Source organism: Protopterus annectens, chromosome 5.part0 (genome assembly GCF_019279795.1).
Source record: "Protopterus annectens isolate FY-2018-M chromosome 5.part0, PAN1.0, whole genome shotgun sequence".
Taxonomy (NCBI): Eukaryota; Metazoa; Chordata; order Ceratodontiformes; family Protopteridae; genus Protopterus; species Protopterus annectens.
In genome coordinates, this window is record NC_056735.1 from 722345339 (window position 1) to 722372775 (window position 27437).

Sequence of the window (27437 nt, forward strand, 5' to 3'; positions counted from 1 at the left end):
ACCCTAAAAAGTGTTAAGATATTCAGGGAGAAGGTGGTACCACTGGATACAGAAAAAGGCATGCATTCCTGTTTCAAATGATTTTACTAACAGAAACCTAAATTCTCCTACTATTCTGGGTCATGTGGCTTGTAATAAACTAAAATTGCATTGCAAAGTCATAGAATCCATGTGCACAGCAACAGTCAGAGATGCACAGAGATATCTTAGATAGTGTGCAAGACTGTAGAAATGATATATTTCATAACTGTGTTGATTTATTTACAGATATAGGAACTCTGCCAGGACAATATCAAATACAAACAAATATAGATGTTATGTCAGTAATATGCGCTCCAAGAAAAATACCAATAGTTTTCAAGAGTACAGCTGCACAGGACCTGAAGTAAATGGAAAGTGTGAGTGACATTATGAAATAATTAGAACCAACAAAATTAGTGAATAGTATGGCTACCATTGTGAGGCAAGAAAAATATTCACATTTTATATTGATCCTCAAGGTCTGAATTAAATAATGGGAAACATAAAGATCTTTTATTACCCATGATTGGTCAGTCAGTTACTAATTATTTCATAACTTCTAGAGAATGAAGTAAATGAGTAATTTAGAAATAATTACATGTACAGAAAGTGATTATCTTCTCATAGCCCTTAATTTAAGTAATTGAAAATGAAAAGTCATAAGGGGAAAATTAACACATGGTAGGTATAATTTAATGAGTGTTAAAATGTTGAAGGAGGTCAGCAAATGGTTGGAAACAGAATTAAGCAATATTTTACTGAAATGCAAGAAGGAAGAGATATCAATGACACAGAGATATTACAGTGAGAAATCAGTATGGGTAAAGAAATTATAAAGGAAACAAGTGCTATAAAGGAAAGAGATGTAATGGAGATAGTTTGCCATGAAACATCAGGCATTAAAGAATGAATATAAGACTCAATTAAAAAAGGGGATTAAAGACAGGCCATTGATTAGCGGTTAATTACTTTATTGGGGAAAACTATGGACTTAGAATAAAGGAGACAAAATAGATATATGCAGAATATAAATGGCATAAAAGGTATGAGAATTATTTGAAATAATAGGGTGTTTTTTGAGGAGTTAAGAGCATGTATGGAAGAAATGCTGGAAATTGTTATATGATAGAAGAGAAGTGAGAAGATTATTAAACAGGAAAGTTTTTGACCTAAGTGAGTTTAATTATTTATAATTTAGTGAACTGGGAGCCTTTGGAACATCGACAAGGATGCAATGGGGAAATAATTACTGGAAGAGGAGAAGGCATAATAAAATGTTTAAAAAGTGCAAAAGCTGCTGTCTCAGATGGCATTATGAACACAATTTACCATTTATAAACTGAAAAGTTGGTATTGTTGCTAATTTATTTAAATATTGTTTGAGAGCAAGATCTTGTACATAAGGCTTTACAGTTCCTACCTATAACAAATGAAATTGCAATGATCACATATCTCAAAGTTTCATTACTTTAGTAGATAATTGCCTTAAAATGTTCACCTCAATAATTTTGTTAGGTCTAAAGAAACAGTTATTGCATGTAACTATCAGGCACATGCAATTTGCAAATGTCTGTAAATGGACAACTGACGTCGACCTAAGCTGCACGTCATCGAAATCGATAGGCCAACCATGCACACCACATTAAAACAAACACTATAAAGTGGGGGCCTTTGCCCCCCTAACTAAATATACTAACTCCGAGATCGCACTACAGTCGGGAAAAGGGCAGATTTAAAAGAACTGCCAACTGATTTCTTTCCCTTGGAAAGAAATCGATGATTTGGCCATTCGCTGAAATGCAGCTTCAACACATATGTGTCGATTAAAGGTTAGTCAATATTCTGCTTGTTCGACTATGTAATATAGACACATCATTCATGCAGCCACAGCTAAAAAGGGAGAATTGATATATGGTGCATACAGCTTTAAATTTGCTAAATCCAGTTGCAAAGATCTGCATGTTATATAGTACATATTCCTTCATGGAGCAGTCTCAATAAACACCTTGTGGATGTTAATGAATTCACATGCTGTGACTGTGTTGTTCTTCAAGCATTCTGACAAACATAAATCCATTACAATACCAAAACTTACAAAAGAGTTTCTATGTGTCAATGTAGCTCTCTGAATCAGATCTGATTTTAGATTTATGACTAAAAATGGTCCTCTTTTACAGTATCCTGCTGAAAGTTAGCTGTGAAAATTCTTAATTTCCATATATTTCATTCTCACCATTATAAGTTTTTAGTTTACATTAGATGATACGCGTACACCAGGAACAGATGATGCATTTAAGTGGAGGTTCTTCATTAACAAATAGAATATATGGTCATACTATATTTCCATGCTCTAGGATAGATATGGCTGGATACCCTTACTATCCCATCTTATGGAAAACAACACTATAGTGCAATAAATGGCAAAATTATTTAATTTACATGGCAGAAGAGGCTACAACAATGAAGCTGTAATCTGTATAATAATTAAGACTTACTTTCTGATCGGGAATATCTTATCTAGAAATGTAAGGAAGAAGAGTGCAACTGAAAACAGCAGAAAACTAATATTATTGGAATAGAGTCGCTGTCCCAAGCTTCATCTATAGACAACACATGCTTAGACATAAACATAGCAAAGTGAAGTGTGAAAATAAAAATGAAACAAATGACAAATAAACTAGTCAGCTGCTGCAGGTTAGTGTACGCTTAATGCACTTAAATGTAACATATCAGATTGTCTGTCTTTATGAATTATAACAAATATGTAAAAAAACAAGTTAAGTTTCTGTCCTGTTTCAATGAAGTGTTACTTCTCAAGAGGCAATGCAAAACATTTTAACTAACTCAACAAGTCCTAAAAATCAGTCTTAAATCTCTCACCTAAAAACTGAAGGGTAGTAGAGCATGGTGACCCCTTCCACACACAGCAAAACTGCCAAGCCCCATGCCAGTATGTGGTATAGCACGATGGTACTGAAAGAAAAAAAGAAACAAAAAACAAGGATTTGTTAATCAGAAGTCAAGGCATGCATGAAGAAAGTATTAACTATTTTAGTTTATCTTAGGTAAGTTAAGTAATTTAATCGTAGGCTAACCCTCAAGGCAGCATGCACACAGGGCTAATAGATACATTGCAGGGACACTGATTTGCATTTCTTAAAACATGAAATTCCATTTTTGCAATATGAAGTCCAAGAATTACAGCTATCATTTTTTAATTATAATTTCTAGATACTAACATGATTATATTTTATATTTTAATATGTGTGTGTGTGTGTGTGTGTGTGTGTGTGTGTGTGTGTGTGTGTGTGTGTGTGTGTGTATATATATATATATATATATATATATATATATATATATATATCAGGATCATAGGAGGTTACTAGACTATTGGCCCTGAGACCCTTATAAGCCTAGCCAAGAGTTTAACCCATGTTTAGACAAATCAGCACCCGATGTCCCTGTCCAGCAGGGACATGGCGGAATCCCAGGGATATATTTTCTGTTTCCCATCCAGTTATCCAGGTTGTGCTTAAAAAGGGGTAAAGAGGTACTATGCTTGATGTGGAGAGGGAGTCTATTCCATAGAAGAGGGAGTCTCCGGGGACACAAATCTGTCCTGCCAACAAGTCTTGTTGATGTCACAGACTAGGTTGAGGCCACATGTGTGGGTTACTCGAGTAGAGCTTGACTTGCAGATATGCAGTAGTCCCATCAAGGTGTGTTTCATGATCGCCTTGTATGCCAGACAGAGATCACCTCTGTGGAGTCTGTATGAAACTGAGTAGAGGGATAGGGCTTTTAGCTTATCTGTGTATGGTAGATGTTTGAGGCCCTGGATTCTCCTGGTGAGGAACCTCTGTGGGCTGTCCAGCTGTTGCATGTGATTTGTGAGGTACATACCAAAAGGTGCATTGTACTCAATAATGGGCCTTATAAGGGAAGAATACAGGGATGTTATGACCTCCTTGTCCCTGGATGAGATACCCTTACTTATGAGGTGGGTCATGTAGAAGGCTTTCCATACCATGGAAGCAACATGGTGGTCAAAAGTCAGGCTGCTATCAACCTAGGTGCCCATATCCCTCATGACTGATTGAGTGCTTAGGACATTATTATTAATGTGATAATTTGTGGGGACATCACTCTCCCCAAAAGGGCTTGATGATACATTTTTTGGTATTCAGATTGAGGCCATGTTTTTGGCACCAGTCATTTGTCTGACTGAGACCCTGTCCACATCACTAAAGAATTGATGACAGCACCCAGCTTGCAGTCATCTGCAAACATGGTTGGCCATAGCTCACTGGTTTTGGCCTGCACCTCAGAAAAGTATATCCCAAATAACAGAGGCCCCAAGAACGAACCCTGGGGTATGCTGCTTGTTACGGGTCTACTGCTTGAAGTGGCTTCACCTATTTGGACTACATGGGCTCTATCAGTGAGCCAGTTTGCTACCCATCTGATAACATATGGATGGATGCCTAGTTGAGAGAGTTTATCTATTATGCCCGAGTGGGGAATAGTATCAAAGGTTTTGGCCGGGTCAAGGTAGGTGGTGTGCACCATCTTCCCCTCGTCCATGGCTTTGGTGATTGTCTCAAAGAAGTCAACCAAATTTAGCAGACATGACCTCCCATTGACGAAGCCAAACTGTGTGGGATCAAGTGTTCGGAGGTTGCCAATGTCCATGTTAATGAGATCCAAGATAATCTGTTCCGTGGCCTTGCAGATCAGGCTAGTTAGGCTGATAGGTCTATAATTTCCCAGATTGGTGGACACTCCATCTTTGTGTAAAGGGATGACAGTGGTTGTCCTCCACTCAGCTGGGACAAAGCTAGTACTCAGGCTTTGGTTGAATAGGGTGCCTAATTGTGCTGCAAGTTCATGCCTGAGTTCACGTAGGATGCAGCCTGGGATGTTATCTGGTCCCATGGATGCTGTATTTTTTGCCTTTGTGAGAGCAGTGATGACCTATTCCCTAGATATAAGGGAAAGGGGCAGGTACTGGGGATGTCATGATTTACTGATGTCGGGGACAGAGGGGTAAGGTTTTCGCTGAATCTGTCAGCCAGCAAGTTTGCTATATCTATGGCATTTGTATATGTGGTATCCTTGACCAACAGTTCTGAACAGATATGGGTGCTTCCTTTGAGGTTGCAGACAAACGTGAAGAAGACCTTATGATTATCTCTAGTAGATGTGGCCAATTTGGACTCGAAGTTTGCTTTGGAGGATTTCACTACTGCTCTTATTTGCTTGTTCAGGCTAAGGAGACATTGGCTCCAATTTGGTACCTGCTCCTTCCTGATCGTGTGTGTGTGTGTGTGTGTGTGTGTGTGTGTGTGTGTGTGTGTGTGTGTGTGTGTGTGTGTGTGTGTGTGTGTGTGTATGCGCGTTTGTATATATGTATAGATGCATGTTAATGGTAAACCTCTCGAATCCACATCGATCACATCACAGCAACAGTGATCAAAATACAAAATATCGGTGATCAAAGCAAAACATTTTTTGAACAGGAGGGCTACCAACATCCCCTGTAAATTATATATTCCAGCTCTGAGCTCACCCAACAGTGAAGATAGGGCAAATTCCATACCCCACTGTAAAGTAATCTCAGCAATGTGCAAATTTGATCAGTACTGCTGGTGTCCAGTTCATTTGATGACGTGAACACTCGACAATCTGCATGTCAACCATACTGATAATATATATATATATATATGTGTGTGTGTGTGTGTGTGTGTGTGTGTGTGTGTGTGTAATAAATTAATTTATAAATGAATAATTGCACTGAGTGTGATTCACTCACAAAGCATTGAACAAACTCATCAGTGATTATTACAATTAATCACAACTAAAATCAACAAAAAAGTAACTGCAAATGTTAACCAATAGGTTACATTTGTGATTAAAACAAGAAAGAAAAAAAAACACAACTTTTGTGGGTGGAGGCTTTGCCTTCCACTCCCCTTGATGTGGGGGAAACCCCAGAAGTTAAATATACTAATTCCAGTTGCACAAATATGAAGAAAAGTGTAAAGCCCAGGAATTATGCAATGATAAATATAATGAACTTCAACCATTATGTAATTCGACCAGCTGCACCACCAGCTAAAAACATCAGTGTATCAGCACAGGATAAAATGTGTGCAGTGATAACTCATATAGCCCTCATATATATGTGTGTGTGGGTGTGCGTGTGTGTGTGTGTCTGTGTGTGGATCTAGGACTATTGAGAGAAAGTTCAATAGTCCGAATCCACAATCACCGACCACACTTTAATGAAAGCGCTTTCACCGAAAAAGAGCTTTCGTTAAAGTGTGTTAAAAAAATACATTACATTTAAGTTTTTGCAGGGGGGCAAGCCCCCCAGCACCCCCCACACCCCCCTACTTTAATATTCTCACTCCAAGGTCCCACTACAGTGGGGAAAAGGGAATTTTCCCTTATCCCCACTGTAGTGTGATCTCCGCAACAGGCATATAGTATGCCCGGCTGAATCTTTTTCGGTGATGTTGCTGTTCGCGGATCCGTACAGATCCCGCATGTGTGTGTGTGTGTGTGTGTGTGTGTGTGTGTGTGTGTGTGTGCGTGTGCATGCGCGCACACACACACACATATATATATATATATATATATATATATATATATATATATATATATATATATAAAAACAATTAAAAGAGATTCTTAAGTAAAAAACACTCAACAAAAAAAACTGACAGTATTGTAAGTAATAAATACAAGATAAAGTACACGTTATAGTGAATAAGTGTTCTGGCCTAAAATGCTAACGTCCATGAAAATCTTTCTTTTTTTCTAATACATCGACAGTATTTTTCATATCTTTTCCAGATAAATGGAAAATAAAAAATCAGTGTTCCTAATGTTTTATATTATTGCAAATATGCTATACCAGTCTTGTATCACATGTAGTATATATCTGAATTGCTATTAAAAGTTAAATTTAGTTAGCAGAAGATGCTGCACCACTGGCCTGGTGACAAATGTCTGTACTTATATTTCCAAATTAACCCAGTCTTGGGCTGCATGGTAACTATCTGGTTAGCAAAATGAAAGCAATTAAAATAAATATAATAAAATATAATAAAATGCATCTGAAACAAAAAGTTTATTCCAGTAAAATGTTGACAAAAATGATACGTGATTTAAAGCTTTAATATAGCATTCTAGTTTATAATTATTTAGATGGGATTGATATAGGACATATATAGGTATAGTGCTAATTAGTGATTCAAAGTCCATGCCAAATGTATGTCTTCTTATTTGTTAGCCACCTCACACAGTAAAATCCTCAAAATAGTAGCAATGTACAGGTGCAAAGTTCTCATCTAAGAATCCCAGCCTCTATTTTCTTATTATTGTACTTTTCATGGACCTTAATAAGATCTTAAATATAGCTATGAATGTTGTCTGCTTGCTGTATTTCTAGATACTTATGCTGTGATGTTGAGTGTTTTTATTTGTGCAGCTGTACATCCAAAAATAAGAAGATGCTGACACAAAAACGTATTTGTTTTACCAAGTAGTTTGTCCAAGAGTTGCAGATAGTACCTCATGAAGTTGCTCATTCCCTTCTCTTTTCTGCATCACCATTCTTCCTGCTCACAAGCCACTATTGAATTCTTTGGTAAACCAACCACTTCATGCATATGTTTCTGGCACCCATTACCTCCTCTGTGAAACAAGAGTTCCTTAACTGAGTTTGAAATTGTGTCTAAGCTGGTTGCCACACATGCATCCTTCCTCTAGCTCTATCCCTTGCAGTTACTCCCCAGGGTGATGTAGGTCTATAGAATACCTCCTCTTTCTTTATTACCAAATGATCATATTGTTTCCCAATATTCCAGCCTCAACATTTCATGCCATATCAGTGCCTGTTGTACACTCTTCACCACTTTCTTGCCTGTCTATCTGCACAACCTCCTAAACTGAAGACTGCTTTTCAGATGTGGCCTTATTAAGCCACGCAGAATAGGAATGTAGTAATACTTACTCTTGAGTCAGCCCCTTACCTGTACACCCCAATATTCTTCTGACCTTTATAAACTTTCACTTACATTGTGATTTAAAGAATGATTATGACCTAATAATGCTTTATAATGTTTCCCTTTCCTTTATTTAACTTTCCTCATTGCAACTGCATCATTTAGTCCAGGACATTTTATATTTTTCTTGTAGAACTCTTACATTACGCTATTAGAATACCCCTGAAAATGCTATATTAGCTGATTATAGTAATCAGGGTAAAATACTTTAGTGAATGAATGGTCCAATTGGTCAGTCATTATTAAAATGAACTGTCAAAAAACAAACCAAAAGGTTCCGAACCAGCAGGTGTAAAACTCCAAAGGTTTATTAGAAAATGTAAAAGTAAAGCGCTTTTCGTCTCCCTTAGTAGGAAGACTTCTTCAGACAAAGGAAAAAATCATCAAACACAATTTAAAACCCAAAAAAAGGGGTGTGTGTTACAAAATTACAAACAGCTGCCTTAATTGAATCCACTGACATATCTTCACATTTAAAGTTGTATTACATTAAAAGCATGAACCTAATCAAGTGTAAATACTGTTTGTTTCCCTTAAAATACAATTTAGCAAACAACTTTTCATAGGATAAAACAAAACTCATACAGAATCTTGTGATTAAAAAGAAAATAAAATGAAGTAATGCTTGCAACCAAATATAATATCCATTCCTTAACAGAAAAGGTAGTAAGGAGTACACATCTCTAATGCATAATGAAGAATCAATAATAAATGAATAAATAAACAGTGAAACTCAACTAGGAGTCTGCAATAAGCGGAATTTCAAAGGCGTTTCTAATAAAAGAAATGTTATTTCTAATATTAAATAACTGAATATGTTTATTTCTGTGTTAAAACACCAAGCTGTGATGAGAACACTTTTTAAGCTTTAGTATGCACAGTTGTAGCAGCCAAAACAAGTCAAAATGCAGCTGTTTCAGAAAAAATATGGCAAGGCATTACGTGAAAGACACATCTAAATCAAAACAAACCTCCGGATTCACAAGACGGTACTTCATTCAAGAACCGTGCAGGTACTAAACATGCGAAAAAGGCGGATAGCCAAACAAATGAAAAATCAGTTCACAATCGTGCCCATGAATATGGCACATTGTTTTGTAAATGAGTTTGTACTGTGTGTGAAAAAGGTAATAAATAAAGTAGCAGAAGACAAAAAAAAAAGAAAGAAACGCAACACCTAAGTAAATCCACAGCTGTTGGTGTTCAATGACATTGACAATATGTAAACATAGCACTTCAAAATACCATGGGTCAAAACATTAAGGTCTCATTGTTGCTTACGCAAAAAGGTGTATGTGTCTAGAAGTAAGCAAAAATCAAGTCAGACCACAATGCAGAACCTTTTCTGTTAAGGAATGGATATTATATTTGGTTGCAAGCATTACTTCATTTTATTTTATTTTTAATCACAAGATTCTGTATGAGTTTTGTTTTACCCTATGAAAAGTTGTTTGCTAAAATGTATTTTAAGGGAAACAAACAGTATTTACACTTGATTAGGTTCATGAACCTTCACTAAGACATTCTTGGTTACTTTTATCAAGTTTATGTTTCTTGTTTGAAAACTTTTTTATGTTTGACACCCTGTTTACACTAAGTGGACATTTATTTATGCTTTTAATGTAATACAACTTTAAATGGGAAGGTATGTCAGTGGGTTCAATTAAGGCAGCTGTTTGTAATTTTGTAACACACACCCCTTTTTTTGGGTTTTAAATTGTGTTTGATGATTTTTTCCTTTGTCTGAAGAAGTCTTCCTACTAAGGGAGACGAAAAGCGCTTTACTTTTACATTTTCTAATAAACCTTTGGAGTTTTACACCTGCTGGTTCGGAACCTTTTGATTTGTTTTTTGACAGTTTGTTTTTCTTCAGTTTTGGAATTATTAAAATGAAGACTAGATAGTGCAATATCGTACATACTGGGAAGAAAGGACATGATAGAAGACTGTAACTGTTGGGTCTTATACAGACATAAATATGTAATGGACAGGAACTAAAATTAAGTTTTGACAGGTAATACCGATGTAATCACTTTTAATGTTTTGTTTCCTTAAAAAATATGGGTCTGTACATGTTGGGAGGCAGAATCAAAGGAAGGTATATGTTAATTGAAGATAGTTGGCGGTAACAGAATGAAAAACATTCTGCCTCACTGTGATAATTATTATAACTGGTAGTTATGAATATTTACTAGACTGTGGCAGCCATCTTGAGAAATATAGACTCTGACACGTTCTTCCCTAGCCACTAGTCATTTGCATTCAGTTATAAAAAATACATCTTATTGCTCTACTGAGAAATTATACCACGAATATCACTAATGGCTCTGCCTATTAAAGCAAAAGCAGAATCTTGTTGCTAAAGCAGAAAACAAGAAAAAAAATGTGCCTGAACGCTCAGAGAGCACTAAAATACGTGTGACAAGTTATTGTGCTGGAAAGGCAGGAATGAATGCATAATTCCTCTAATAAGAAGGCCTTTGCCTGCTGAAGTTTTAAAGAACATATGTGGATTCAGTGTTCAATGATTCTTCAAAAGTCCTAACAATAACAGCATATACAAATTTTGACTACAGTAAAGTTTGTGATAATAGTTAAAAGTAATAATATACAGCTGTGTTTGCTTGTTTCATGTCTGGAAGACAGGGTAAGCAAATGTGTACAACATGGCCATTTGCCTAAATCCTATATATTTGCAAATGGATTTCTTTCTACAAAGATCTATAACTCCAGCATACATTTGTTAATGTGCATCATATACATAAACATGCAGGAAAACAAAGTAAAATGTTTGCTAACACTTTATGCTAATGATAACATTATAAACATTGCTGCCTAAGTTATACAAGAACTGGAATGCAAACAACAGAAAGCTAGTGTTATTGGTACTCAGTGAAACCTTAACTGTACCTGTCATGATTTGATCAGTGACTCACACATAACAGCAAAGGCATGCCACTTCAGAGGAGGAGGGCAGCTCAAGGACAGCTTTCTAATTTATTCTTTCCTTCATTCTCTGTGTGTAAATGTTACTATTTGATTTGCATAATAACTGTTCGAAGCTGATGAGATACAAACTCATCTAGAAGCACAAAAAAGCAGAGTGTTATGCTTGATACATTTTTATGAATGTATATTATTGCTGATGTGCAAATGTTGACATTATTGTATATGAGTACCACAGTAAGGATGCAAATGCTTGAGGCCAACAAAAGTTTACTGTCCCCTAATGACCATATATAGGCTGTTATATTTTTTTTAATTTTTATTTATTTATTTATTTACATTTGTTGACCGGGAGTATCCGACTGGATGTAGGTCCATTTTCAGCGGAGGCCCGGGGAGAAAAGCTCCACAGTTAAAATATACAGACAGTAGTTACATTGGATTTACATAGCAATTAACAATTTGATCAACATAGCAATTAACAATTACAAACATAGTTACAGATGAAGAACATAGTACATCAGTAAACAACTAGAATCTTTATCATCTGCGAAATACATAACAGACATTAACAATTGTTACAATAAGAAGTTCCTGCTGTATAATAAGTAGTTAGGCTTATGAGCATCTGAGCTTGCTATAATCAAGGTAGTTAGGGGGGTGGAGAGAAAGGTAGTGGGTGGATGGGGTGAATGATATTAGAGGGGGAGTTGCAAGGGCATAGCCAGCATGTTTTTAGGTGCGCTTTTAGTAAAGTTTTGAAGTGGGTGCATGATAATACGGAGGTAATTGTGGGTGGGAGTGAGTTCCATAATTTGGCTATGGCGCAAGAGAATAGTGCTTCTCCAGCAGAGTTATTGGCTTTAGTGACCTGTAAGTGATTTTTGTTGCTGGATCTTAGTGGTCTGGTGGTGCCATAGGTTGGAGTAGATTCTGGAGGGATGGGACTTTTAGTGGATGGTTTACTAGTTTGTGGGCAAGTGTGAGTTGATACCACTGAAGGAGATGAGGGAGTTCAAGCCAGTAAGCAAGTGAAAGACAGTGGTGACTATAGTAGGATGCCCCTGTGGTGAATTTGGCGATTTTGTTGTAGCAGGTCATGAGCTTGTTTAGATCGCATTGCCTTAGGTTGGTATATATTGGAGAGGCATAACGTAGGGTGGCGATAAGGTGGGAATTTGCTATGAGAAGTTGCTTATTTCTGTATAACGCTCCTAGTTTTTTGTGGACTTTTTTTATGGTCATGGATATGTGAATTTCAAATTTTAGTTTATTGTCTATTTCCACTCCTAACAATTTGGTGTTTTCTGTTGGGTGTATAGTGGTATTGTCTTTTGCTGTGATGTTAAAGTGAGAGTTGTTTTGAGTATGTTTGGTGGGTTGAAAGATGAGTAGTTTAGTTTTGTTTGGGCTGAGTATTAACTGGGCATCGGATAACCAAGTTTCAACAGAGGAAAAGGCTTCTTGTGTGACTGTTTGCAGTTTGGGTAGGGACTGGGCTGAACAGATGACGGTTGAGTCATCTGCATATTGTATGAATGTGCCATGTATGGTGGCAGAGGCTAGATTATTGGTGAAAATAGAGAAGAGTAGGGGTCCAAGGATGGATCCTTGGGGAACCCCTATAGAGACAGGTAGTTGGGGAGATATGTCATTCTGCCATACAATGGATTGTTGGCGGTCAGACAGGTAACTCTGAAACCAATTGGTGACTGATTGAGAGAAGGATAGGTTATTGAGGACAGAGACCCTGTTAGTTGCTCTTATGAGGGGGCTGGAAACAGGTAACAGAGTAAACTGATATAAGAACATATGATAGTGAATGTGGAGACTCAGGTAGGTATCCTGTATTTCCATGAACTATCAGTTAGCTGTGCCCCAGTTCAGGCAGTTGTAGTAAGTTTTATGGCAGGGCTGAGCATAAAGTGCTCAAAGGGTGGTTGTACTTTTAAAAATGATGCCTGCCACAGGTAATATTTATTAACTTTGGGATTGGATTATGGTAATAAACAGGGAAGGGGAGGGGGAGAACAAGGATTTGAGCAGGCAGTTCTTTTGTACTGCTGCTAATGAGCCAAGATCCAAGCAAAGACAAGTTTGTGTTTAAGAAACAATCAGAATTGACCAAGGACTGCTCTGAAGCTGTAAGTCATTTCTTAATCATTTCTCAGGTGGAAAAAGAGGATAACCTTGTATCAGTAGGCTACTGTGGTCTCAATTTAAATTAACAAACACACAGTATTTGATCAGTTATGGATACTATTTGCTAACAGAAGGGAATAAAATAGAAAATGGAAGATGAGTGTGTGTGTATGTGGGGGGGGGGGGGGGGCTGCTTACAAGCCAAAGCAGAGTCTCTCCAGGGGATAATGAATATTAGCTCAAACAGGTAGACACATACTCAAAGTTAACTTTAGCTGTTTGTGTTTGCAGACAGTTCAGACCCGGACTGCGCTTTTCTTATAACAATGTATCCACCAGTTGGATAAAAGATAAAGGTGGTACTGCAGCTGAATACTTATCTTATTAATAGTAGAGAGAGCAATTCACCTGTAAATGTACCAGTTTAATTTATCTTTTTACTTTACAACACTAGGATAATATTTTTGCATTAAAAATCACAATTAATGCAAATACAATACATTTTCATAGCATGCACATTAAGTCATTAACACAATTAAAGCAATAAACAAATGCATGATGGCAGTCTAACCATTAGCTGGATGAGCTAATTGCAGAATAGAAAACAAATTTCCGAGTTGCTGATTTATAAGCTAGAATAGTCCACTGAGAATAGTCAGCAATTCCAGTACTTTATGTTAGCTATGCTACAACCAGATTAGTAATGCTTTGTGTAACTGCATAACTACAATTCTACTATCCAATGAGAAATGAGAAAACTCCAGCTGTTGCATTTGGATAACCTTAATAATAATAACTTTTTACTCAGATGTAAAATTAAAAAATATTAACAAAAAATAAAGTCCAGGTTTGACTAAGGTGAGATAGCTATCAATAATCCGTCATTCTAGTGAGCAAAACAATTATAAATAACAGTAGTTTCTGAAAGTTACGCAAAATTATTTTTTTATTTTGAACAACAAATTCTAATTCACATTATGTAATTTATGATGTCCATAATTCTTTGAATGTGACTGTCAAGTACTATTTTATTTATTTTGCTGTTTCATTTTTTTACTAACGAAACTCTTAATTTCATCACACAGCCAAAATTTATTAGGCCCACTAGTACTTCTTTTTCAACAGAGTTACTGAATTCTTGACATTTAAATCATTCAACTTTCACATCAAGACTGTTATCATAAAAGATCTTGGTCTGGTCAAGATTTGAAAAATTATAAATAATGACTGTGTCCAAGTGGTACCTGAGGCCAGAATGTTCAGTTAAGTAGAATCAGGAAAAAAAGAGGAAAAAGGGGTAAATTAGGGGAAAAAGAGACAGGGAGAGAGAAAGAGACTGAAGAAATAACAGCATACAACAGAAGAGCAGATTCTAATACTATTTTAAGCTTAATGATAAATCAATCCATTTCAGTTTTCGTCTAGATCATTTTCCCAGTGTTTCTCCTAATACTTCAGTTTTTTTATATTTCAGTTTTAAAAGTGCCTTATCATACTTAGACTGAAGTACAGCAGTATTGTTTTCATGGGATTATTTGGTACTTTTATGCACTGTTCAATCGTCACTCCCTGATTACTCGCTTAGTCCATTGCAAGAGTGTTTGAGAAGCAGACTCTACACCTGCACTAGATACAAGGCAGAAGAAATAATTGTTTGATTTCTTCAATTTCATTTTGTTCAGATCCACTGGTAGCTGTGGGAGAGTATTGGTATTTATTCGTAACCCCCATTGTCACTCACCAGATTTTGCAAGATACAAATCTGTAATTGGTTGATAACTTAGTCACACTCAATAAAATTAATTATCACATTACATCCAGTTATAGATCCTATCCATTACCTCCTTCAACAAATCCAGAATACCTTAACCAGTTAGAAAAGTTAACAGTTGGGCCAAATACCTTTCTTAAGGGTGATTTCAGCTATCTGCATATAAACTGGCAAACATTTATTAATGCCAACAAATATAACCAGTAATTTCTAGACTTTATAAATGCCAAGACTTGACCAAATTGTCTCCCGTACCTTCCAGAGGTGTGAATCTTCTTGATCTTGTCATCACATTTACCCCAGTTGCACCGCCTAGAGTGTTACCTCATCCCTAGTTAAATTTGAAGATCTCATTGTGATCTCTATAATAACCTGCTTTGTGACCTTCCCCAATAAGGCATTTACATTTAGGAATTGCTCCAACACTAAATATGTACTATTTACTGAACTTATTGAGAATTACAAATGATATAGCTCTTCAGCAAACATTGAAAACAGTAAGCCTGCCTAATCCTCTGAATTTTATTTCATCTTGGATAGATGTATTGAGGTATCTGTACTAATCTGGCATGAGCACAAGGGCAAGTTTAGAACTAAATCTTTATGGTGACTACCACATCAACAATCTCTATAATAAAAAGAAAAGAATGCTGTGCCATCTGTAAAATATGTCCACTTTGTCTTCATATCAGTGATTAAAAAACTGGTAAATAAATCTCTCAAACTTAACATTAGGAAATGTAAAGGCAAGAATGAGCATAGGATTGCAACTAATTCAAAAGGCAACAAAAAGGTTTTCTTCAACTATATTAGCAAGCAAAGATGTAACCTACAATTCTGTATTGACCTTACCTCACATGGTACCTCCTCCTCTGATCCCAAGGGCATTGCTAATTTCCTAGAAGCCAAATTGTCTTCCAACTTCAATCCACCCACCATCTTTTCTGTCCCCTCCATTCCTTTCACCCCCCCCCCCGATCAGTTTAGATTAAGTCCTTTTGGCACTTTACAAAAATTAAAAACATTACTTCCATCAGTCCTGGCAATATTTCTGTATGTCTGTGGAGATGAATAAAGTCCCACCTAGCAAAATCTGTCCATCAACTCTTCAACATGTCTCTACCCTGGTAATGCCCCTTAGGTTTGGGTTAAGACATTCATGGTTTGTCTACTGTCCTAGGAATTACAGGCTTATTAGTCTCACTAGTATTATTTCAAAGGGTATGGAACATATTATAGGTTAACTACTAAACAATGACATAGGTGACCTTGTATCATAACCAACCCAGCTTTGTTAAAAGCAGATCATGCCTGCTCGACCTAGTTGAGTTCTTTGAAAGAATTACTAAGGCCTTTATAATATGCATACAGTTCACATTGCTTATCTGGACTTTACCAAGGTCTTTGACACTACTCCCCATGCTGGGATTATTGACAAACTCTCCCAACTCAACAGTAACCCATAGATAATTATTAAGTGGATTGGTAATTGGCTGTCTGAGAGAGCCCATACCATTAATGTTATGGATATTTGCTTTAGTCAGAAAAATGTCAGCAGTGGTAACCCATAGGCTCTGTGTTGTGTCTGCTTCTCGTGGTATATATATTTCTGTAACATAAAACCTGATATCAAAGAGCTATGGCTAATCAAGTTTGCAAATGATTATAAACTGGGGATGATTATCATATCCCATTCTGATGCTCGGTTCTCTACCAAGGGTTGGGCCTAGCAGTTCTTGGTATATTAATTGAGTGCTTATCCCTAACACCAAGAGATACAGCATAGTTTCCTTTGGTAAATCTAGCATCCCTACTGCTAACCATACTGACAACATTCCACTTAAGACACAATCATTAGAGACCTGGGTAGTTATATTGTCAACTGATTCTTCTTTGACTACTGTGTCACTGTTGTGGTTAGAAGATCCTTTTACCTTGCACAATTTATTCTTTACGGTATCACTTGAAGATCAAAGATGTTATAGTACTCCTTTATTTATCCCTTATTAGGCCCACCATTGAATATAATGCACTCTTTGACATATATCATGCTAACCACCTAAACCAGATTTATGCAGCTCAACATTTCTCACCAAAATGATCTCAGGTTTCAGTATCCTTAGCTAATCTAATAGACTAAAGGTTCTGTCTCTCTACTCAGTGCCAAACAGACTCTTCACGGGTGGTCAACAAGCAAACACCTGTGCTAGAGTCCCAAACCTATACTACCACATCATCATCCCCAGATTTTATGACAGCCACCTAACCCAATGGATTCTCCATTTCTGCAATAGGCTGCACTTAACTATCAAACAGAGTACTTCTCCAGCTACCTTTAAAGCCAGTCTGGATGACTGGATGGGTGTTTCATTACTGTTAATATATAATAAGAAAATTAACACTATTACAATACAACAAATGATATAACTGATATCTTCATGCACAGTTTTATTTGTATTAGTAAACTGTTGTATTTTATATATTTTCCAGTATATTGACTTGCAAAAGGGCAATAAAAAGGTCAAGAATGGCATATTGACAAACCAATAAGCATGGTGCAAGAAAAATTCTAGTGTTATGATAGTTATTATTTACATGGAAATGAAAAATAGGGATATTTACAGAGTTGTGGGACAGAGAAATAATACATATATGGGTATGCAAAAAGAACAAGAAGGTGCAATAACATTACTGAGAAAACATTTGTACCATTAGTAGAAATAGGAGGTTGAAAAGAAGGGCTGCTGGGCTTAATTTTCAGATTTCCTCAGCTAGCCTAGATACTGACCCAGAATTCATTTCTAGACCAAAAATAAATGGTGTGTTGCTCTTGGGTGAATTAATGATCAGGAATGTTGTTAGGCCAGTACCTAATATTGATATGGAAAGTAAGTGTTTCATGTCTTAGTGGATGCAAGTTAATGGATACTTTTAAAGCTATGCAGAAACTACTTACAGACAGGAGGCCCTTTGACTCAAGAATACTTCATGCAGGTGGATTTACAGGCTACCCCGATATAACATTTGTACAATAGAACTGAAGATATTTACAGACTGTGCCAATGATAATATGAATGTGTATTTCAGTGACATACTGCCATCTTTGTCATTTTTCATACAATAAAATTGAAGAGACTGCCAAGGAAAATGTGAATGTGTAGTTCAGTAAAATACTGCCATCTCTGTCATTTTTCAAATCACCAGTTTTTCAAAAGCAATGTTATTTAATAAGTGGTTGAGTTTTGCAGAAACTACTTCCAGACAGGAGGCCCTTTGACTGAAGAATAATTCATGCAGGTGGATTTACTGGCCAACCAATATAACATTTGTACAATAGAACTGAAGACATTTACAGACTGTGCCAATGATAATGTGAATGTGATATTTAGTGACACACTGACATTTTTCTTATTCTTTCAAATTACCAGTTTTCAAAAGCATGGTTATTTGACATCTGGTTGGGAATTTTTTGTGATTTACATGTTCTGGATTTAATAAAAGTTAGAGAAGGATTTCATAGAAAGGTGGACCTTTCTGAACTGAATCAATTCCACCAAGTTACCAGGGAGGTAAATTATTGAGTAAGAAGTATTCTAACTTTGTAAGACACTTTTCAACTTCTGTCTCTAATTAATGCACAAAGTTTAAATAGCAGAATAGAGGAATTTATAGTATTTTGTGATGACGTTGAAGACTCTATTGCTGCATTAACTGAATTTTGGCAGTGTGAAAGCATTTTCTATACAGGTTAGAAAAAATATAAATATGTGAGATCAGATTTTAGAAGAGGTGGAGTATAACCTTTGTTTTAAAAAATATTTCCTAAACATTTTCATTAGTAAACTCTATTGTGGAAAATATTCTTTTGGAGCGATATGGAATTAAAGCCTAGGATGCCATAAGGTAACTATCATGTTATAAAAGTCTTAGTCTCCATATTCTAGATAACTTGGAGTCTACTGAGAGCTTATATTAGGATATTTTAATTTCCCACATATAAACTGAAATGGTGGTACCCAGGCAATAGCAGCTCAAGAATAATTGTGCAATTTAACTCTTACTAAGGAGTTTTGTGCAGCTGATAGATTTCCCAGTCAGGCAGAATAATGCATTATATTTGTTAACAATAAACATGCCGTAGAAAACGTGAATATTCTTCAACTGAATCCATTTGGAGACTCAGATCACATAACTTTTCATTTTTCAGTCGTTTGAGAAAGTTACATCTAAACATATTCAAATGAGTTACTAACGTTTTCATTTTTGTACACTTTTCCTTTTACCTTAATTCATACTGTCACACTTTTTTATATTTAAGTGCTGCATATTTGACTGAAGGCAATATATATTCTTACTATATTTTGTCTGCTAGAATTGTTACGCACGGCCTTCCTTCACGTTATAACATACATTGTACTATCAAAAATAGCTGAACATGCATTATAGCCCATCCTATTTTCTATGCTTTTCTTTTTATGCAAATTTAATGTATTATGTAAGTTATATGTACTGGATCTTTTCTTCCCAAGTCTCCACTGAAAATCGATACTTCTGACTCAATCATTCTTTCCCGGTAAACAAATGCCAATAAATGCATAAATAAATAGGTGAAGAACTAATAGAAAAGGTACACTCTCTAGGGAGTTGTATAAGTAATATATGCATGCAATATGTTATTAATTCCAGGAATGTGATGGTTATTAAGAATAATAAAACCAGCACACTTAGGTGGCAACATTTTCATTTAATATTACTAAAAATTAAATGAATTTTAAAATTATAATGAAGTACAATAATGTATCTCTTAGGAAGGGCTACAAAACTAAACACAATCACTGAAATTACCCAAGGCAAGATTTGAATATAAACTTAATGAGTCAGGTGATAGCATTTGTTTCATATGCTAATATGAGTAAAGGAGCATCTAACTGTTTTGGAACTATAAGTTATGAAGCAGAGGTAAAGCATGAGTGTAAATGAGCTAATACAGTAAACTCATATTTTATCAGGGTAAATAAACTTATTGTATGGCACACTATGGAATATTGTGTCCCAGGAGGAAGCTCTATTATTATTCAGTGTCAACCTAGTAAAGAAATAATTATTCAGAGCAAAAGTGACAGCTGTCCAACCCCAGATAATATTCCAGGCTGTCTTGGAATGAAATCTGGAAGCAAGTAACTGTGAGTAAGAAATAATTATTCAGAGCAAAAGTGACAGCTGTCCAACCCGAGATAATATTCCAGGCTGTCTTGCAATGAAATCTGGAAGCAAGTAACTGTAAGTGTTACTCAATTGTTTAACATTATTATCAACTTTTGAGGTACCACCCCCCCAAAAAAAAACAACTATCCATAGGTGGTGTTACCGACAAAATTAATAATGATAGGCCTATCCAGAGCCATAAATAGCTCATGTAATGACCAGTGCTAGTACCCTTCAGCTGACCCTTGTTTTGCTTCTAGGTCCATCAGGTTGACAGCTTTAATACTCAAATGTTATAAAAGGTGTTTCTCTGCTATCATTGAAAAAATATAGTCAAACAGTATCATTAAATGATACATTTCAGTTAGAATTTGTCAAAAACAGGTCTATTTTTACAAACTTACTTGGCTTCCATGACCCCATTAGCAAAGCTAGAGATTCCACTATTGTTAAAATTATTTATCTTGACTTTCCAAAATCTTTTGACTTTATCCCACATCATGTTACCATGGCCTCCTTAAAATAGTTTCAGATAAAGCTTTATGTGTTCCATTTGGGTTATAGATTGATTGTGTAATAAATACCAGAGAGTAAAAGGCAATAATTGCTATTCTAATTCGAAAAGGGCACATTCTGGAGTTCCACAGGCATTGGTTTTGGAGCCGGTATTGTTTAACATGGTCTTTTCATTGTTTTCCAGTACCTAATTCATACCTGCTCACTATGTATGCAGGCAACATTAAACTGGGGGCTTTGATAACTAGTCCAAAGGACATTAACAATTTCAAGGAGTACCTGTATATGCTATATACCTGGTTGAGAGGACATGGCCTACAAATTAATCCTGATAAATTAAATTTATGGAACTTGTAATAAATGTGTCAACTTCAAGTCTAACTTCTCTGCAGTAATTGATATTTACTGCTCAGCTCTGCGATCAGTTTTGCATACCCAGCATGCTATCCTATCTTCCATAAGCAAATAGTCTTAAGTGGAAGAGCTCTCTAGCTTTATCAGAAAAGCTAGATGCCCCATTCATTCAGAATTCAGTAGTCCTGTAACTTCTGTACCATAAGACAAAGGATATGTGTGCATGTAACTCTGCATCTTGTAAATCAGAAGAAAGGCTTTGGATGATATGTCTGACTTTTTTTCTGAAAATGTATCACTGCATTAATTTAAAGATTCACTCTTATGGAGCATTAGAAGAACATAAGCTGTGACCCCAATCAATGGTATTTGGGAGGCACGCAGTGGCAGGTGAGCTAATCTTCAAACTCTGTCCATATTTTCTTGTGAGCACATAGTTTCTGATATGTGATATACTCACTATAAAGAGTTGAAGGTAGGTGACAAGTTTTCCCAGAAGAAGTGCAAGGTCATTTGTAAACACATTTAGAGGGTCTAGTTACCTGCTGGTGCACTAACTCTAGAAGGTACAGATTATATTTTTCATATTCCACTATTCATACAGAATAACTAGTGTTATAATACTCTGAAATGCAAAAGACAAAGAAATGCATGCCTTATTCAGAATGCCAACATAAAAAACTTATTGTTTTCTGCATCCAGAGTTTAGTGAAACTTGTATTTGGCAGCTGTTTAATATTCACCACTACAGGCACTTCTGATTCACTTTTGCACAGCTCTAGTCTTGTTTAGAGAATGGGCAAACTATACATCAATACCCTGACTGGAGAACAAGTATTCTCCAGCAAGGTATTAATGTACTAGTAATGCCCGCTGAAAAACGAGTCCACCGTTTCATGTAGGGTTGCCACCTTTCATCGTGGCTAAAACCGGAGTAAAGCCACAGCCCTTGCATCATCCATAAACCCACCCATCCCATCCCCTCCCCGCCCACATTCTGCCCATTTTGTGATGTCACTATGACATCACTCGACGAGGAACGCCCTCTTTTTCCATTCCTGCTGCCTCCTTTCGGCTGATTTACTATGCTTTTCTGTAAAAAAATCATAGTAAATCAGCCGATTTACAAACTCCTATAGTCTGTTTCCTTTTTGAAACAGAATACCGGAGTTTGTACAGTGTTTTCCGGACTACTGGAGAATCAGTTTGATTTCCGGATAGTCCAGAAAAAAACAGAGGAGTGGCAACCATAGCTTCATGGCAGCATATCAAACTGCCATGGAGCTCAGACTAAAAAAACAGAATGGTCGCTATTATTTTACGCTTGCTAAGCAGCACTTTTGCTGTTTAGCAAGTGTAAAATTTAAATATAACAGAAAAAACGGAATGGCCGCTATTATTTTACACTTGCTAAGCAGCGCTTTTGCTGTTTAGCAAGTGTAAATTTAAATATAACAGAAAAAAGTGTGTGTGTGTGTGTGTGTGTGTGTGTGTGTGTGTGTGTGTGTGTGTGTGTTTATGTTCCTGTCTGTGTGCGTGAATGTGTGCTTGCGTGCATGAAAGCGAAGTGTGTATGAGAGAGAGAGAGAGGGAAGAGTAAGAGCGATCCAACAGTGGCAGCAGCTGCATTCAAGAGGTTTATGTATCTCTTACCTCTCAGTTAACTAAATAAAACCTAAAATAAAGGGGAACAAAGGCTCAAAACAAGAACATATTCCTGTTAAAAAAATCACAAAGATGCTGCAATAATTGGACTTGTGTTAGCATGCATTTTCTGAAGTACAGGTGTGGGCGGGGGACTGTGTGAGAGGGAAAGACAGTGACATCGATGGAACACTGACAGCAGCAGATGAGACTTTTGCGTACTTCTCGACCTTTTAGCTCAAGAAATTTGGATAAAGCCTGAAATAAAGGGGGAATAAAGCCTCCAAAATCAGGAACAGATTTTAAATGTTATATTAAAAAAAAAATGAAAACGGAAGTTAAATAACAGGATTTGTGTTAGCATGAATTTTCTGAAGGAAATAAAGTTTAAAAGTCAAATGTTTGTCATTATTTAGTGACTTCAGTCCCCAGTGACTGGCAAGAAACCATTTTAGCATTAAGGGACCAAAAATAAAGCAAATATATAGATATTTTTTTAAAATTATATATTTTGGATATAAAAGTCTTCCTCTAACACCATTTACATTCACCACACACCACAGAAACTTTGAAACATTAGGCAGAGGAACTAATTTACCTCAAGAATATATTAAAAATAATATAGTAATAAAAAATATAAATAAGTAAGTAAAGCATAACAATTTTATGGAGAACCCATTCTCTAAGCACAATAATGCCCTCCAGGGTGTGTGTTAATGTGTAGTTAATGCCCTTCCAGGGGTGTAGAGGCCCTCCGTCTTACAACATCCCTGGGCAGGCATTAAGCAAGTCTACACCCCTGGAATGGTGTTAATTACACAGTAACACACACCCTGGAGGGCATTATTGGTCTTAGACAATGGTCCCACTGTAAAATTGTCGTTTTACTTGCTTATTTATTTTTTAAGTACTATATTTTTTTAAATATATTTTTAATGTAAAATAGCTCCTCTGCCTACTGTTTCAGACTTGCGGTAGTATATGTTAATGATGTTGGAGCAAGCATTTTACATCAAATATATATAAAAAAATAATATAGTGCTAAAAACAAGAAAGTGAAACAACAATTTTACATACAGCCCATTCTTTCTCCCATACACACATACAGTCTCTTCTGCTTTCACACGCATACATACTCACACAAAGTCTCCTCTGTTTTCATATACACATCACTCACTTAGGATCTGTCTGACCCTCTTTCTCAATCTCTCACAGTCTCCAGCTGCTTTCATACACACATTCAGTCTCACTCTCTCTCAGATTTTCTCACAGGCAGTCTCCTCTGCTTACATACATGCATTCACTTACACATCACTCTCCCTTTCTCTCTCACTCTCTCTATCCATCTCTCTCTCTTTCTCTCCCTCACACACACACACACACACATACACACACGATCGCTTTCTCTTACGTACAAACATGCATGCACTCTCACACACACTCTGCGTTTTCTTTTTTCTCTCTTTTTATTTTACACTCACTAAACAGCAAAAGTGTTGCTTAGCAAGTGTAAAATAACAGCTCACTCATACTCACTGACATGCACGCATGCACTCACACACAAACACACACACACACACACACACACACACACACACACACACCTTTTTGTCTTCTTTTTTTTATATTTTGCACTTGTTAAACAGCAAAAATGCTGCTTAGCGAGCGTAAAATAATGGTGGTTGTTCCGTTTCCTCAGTCCGAGCTCCACGGCAGCTTGATAAGCTACTATGAAGCGACGGACTTGTTCTGCTCAGCGGACATTACTTCTACATTAATACCCAATCCAGGTATTGATGTACAGTTTGCCCATTGTCTAATTAAACATTAACACATACCCTGTATTATTGCTTACATAAACTAGGCCCATTATCACTGCTAGGCTCACACAGACATAGCTATTCATACTATATTTGACATCAACACAAGACTTTAAAATGTCCTGACTAGTCCACCTTTCTGAAACTGGAAGCCTCTGTGTCAAGCTAAATATCTTTGGGCAGTCTTACTGCAGTCTATTAAAATGGACTTCTTGAAATGAAGGTATATCAGAGGAATGAGAAAAGTGTTTGAGAAGATTTTTGCAAAAATATAAAATGATACTGTCATCAAATAGTAGTCTGTTGTTATATGGTGACCAATCCCACAGACACATAGGCATTGTGCATTCAAAGGAGTGCATTGTTTTCCCTGTGACTAAGATCCCATTCTAGAAAAGATTCTAGAATTTCGTGTTAAATCACTGTTATTCTGCTCTCTTGCCCTTCCTGGCAACCCTGTCCTTCCCTTTCCCCTTACAAAGACGTCACTGCGGTTTTGATTTGTTTCTTAGAACAAAAGCCTTGGCATAAAAGACCCTCCTCCTAGGACAACCATGATATTAACTATTCTTAGAGTTATGATTACACATTTTATTTGGATTGTTCAGCTTGTTTATCTGCAGCACAAATGTTATTTGTGGTTTATTTGTCTTTAGGCCTTTCCTTTTTATATTTAAATAATAACGGTTCAATATTTTCCTCTTGTCTGCTGTTAATTGCAAAACGGTATTAGAATTATTTAATGGGGATAATAAAATTATGAGCTGTTATATTAGGGAAACATCAATGAGTCAGAGTATTCTAATATTTCTTTAGATACTGCATGAACAGTATAATAATATTTATTTGGATATTGTAATATTACTCTTGAACTCTGAATAACATTTTTATCAGTATAATTGATCAGTACAAGGACAGCTTGTTCATAAACTAAATTTTGATATTATTCTTTGGCAAGCCTAGCAAGCAGCTAGTTAACCACAAAGCAAGATGTGGGTGGGTCACATTCTCTCTGGTTTTGGTAAAATATAAGTCACAAGTGCAGAGATACAGTTCTTAATCTGTAAGGTTGTGCTAGTTCCAAAATGTAAAATTAAATAACATATGTTATAAATGCCAGGATTTCATTGACTGGTAGAATGTTAAGGAAAATCCAAATGTAAATGTAAAGTCATTCATCAAACCAGATATAGCAGACAATGTTCAAAGTGATCATCATTGTAGTAGCCTAAGCAATGTGTGTTTACCCCACCTGCATCAGGCAGCCTGTGAAAGCTTTGGACACCTTTCAGGTGTTCTCCCTGCCTGGCATAAGCCAAACACTCCTGAAAAGATAGGAGGAGTACCCAAAGCTTCAGAGCTTTTTTGTTGCCAAAGCAAGCTGTTCTTTGCCATCCACCTGTCTGCCAGCTATGAATTACAAGTGAGGTAGATAAGTCCCCACTGAAATAAGCCCTACCTTTCTAAACTGAAATTTATGTGGAATGTATTTTTTGACAGGAATTCTTTTTGTATGTGCTTAGGAGACAAAAGTGAAAGGAATGGTCATATTTGTATTATATATTATGTGTTTGTAGTGCTTATGTGAAGTCTGTGAATAAAGTGTTTTACTTCTGACTAATATACATGTTTGGTAGTTTAGAGAATTGGAGAAAGGATTTTGTACTTGTGGGGCACTGACAGTGTTATACTTTAGAACTTCCAGATCCTTCTCTCGAATACTTAGCAAGGCTTCAGGGTTGCACTACCAGATCTCAGTTCTTGTGACCCAAATGATCTATGGGGCAGCAACTGTTCTCCTCAGGACTACCTTCTCCAGCACACAAAAAGGAAGAGAGTTGTTAAGGAGACGTAGGATGTTCCTGGGGTCTTCCAAGAACTGATACACTTGTGACCTAAACCACTGGTGGATGGCTCTGCTGTGGCTGATCATTGCTCCTCAGATCACACATCTTCTTCCCCCAGTCATCTTGGTATAGCATAAGTGGCCACCAAAGACCAGGGATAGCCACATCCTCTGCAGCTGCTGAGCCAGGAAGAACCACTTTTGTCACAACTTGGTGAAGTTGCAGGTGACATTCATTCACTTGGCTGTGACAGGAATGTGGAAGCCAGGACAGGCGTGCCTAAGTGGTCTGTCAGACTGGTTACAGGTAATAAAAACTATCAGCCTGTCTCTGTCACTATGGATAAAGCTGATTTGCTGGGTTTTCCCTAAGGAATGGATGACTGCCTTTTCAATACTTAGTCAGTTCCCAAAGAACTACTTCACAATGTGGCAGTACCTTTCAGGGGGAGGTGTTTTCCAGATTGTGAAGTAGTTTCTACTCAGTCTGAGCTTCCATATTCTGAAGAAAGCATTCATGCAGACAATACAAATATTTTATCTAATATGAGTGAGGGTTTTCAATGGGAATAGAGTGAAGCCTCTAGGATACAAAAATCTATTAGCATTTAATACGACAGATGTTTAAATCAACTCCCATTCTTCCTGTGTTGCCTGCTTTAGATGATGTTTTATTGCTCAGGGGTGTATATTTTTTGCTTGATGTTTTTCTTACTGCAGCCAATTTACCTCACAGACAGCCTCTGTCTGATGAAAAGTTTGATAAATTATATAAGATATCCCAGTCTTATAAGTACCTGTTTTCTAATTTCTAGCTTGATCAAACAGTCATTTCTGTATCTAAATCTGCTGCCGCCAAACAGGTTACTGCTTCTAACCCCATTCCTTCAGACAAAGATGGGAATGGAGTGGATAAGTTACGTGAAAAGATATACACCTCAAATACTTTAACTTTCAGGATTTTAAATTGTCAGGTACAACTGTTAAAGTTTTTGCTTGTGTCTTTTGACAATATACAGAAGTTGTTTGCAAACTTTCCATCTTTCTAGGTAAAAACTTCTGTAAATGTTTCTGTGGCAGCTGTTTCTCAGGAGACTAAG

General features: G+C 36.5%; 1 protein-coding gene across 1 annotated transcript in view; it reads right to left on the reverse strand.

Annotated features, from left to right (window-relative positions):
• The window catches only part of GPR143 (G protein-coupled receptor 143), a 1080305-nt gene that overhangs the window by 501962 nt on the left and 550906 nt on the right, over positions 1-27437 (reverse strand). The window contains exon 4 of the mRNA XM_044072570.1: positions 2902-2994. Coding sequence (XP_043928505.1) covers positions 2902-2994 — 93 coding nt within the window. The remainder of the gene's footprint in view (positions 1-2901; positions 2995-27437) is intronic.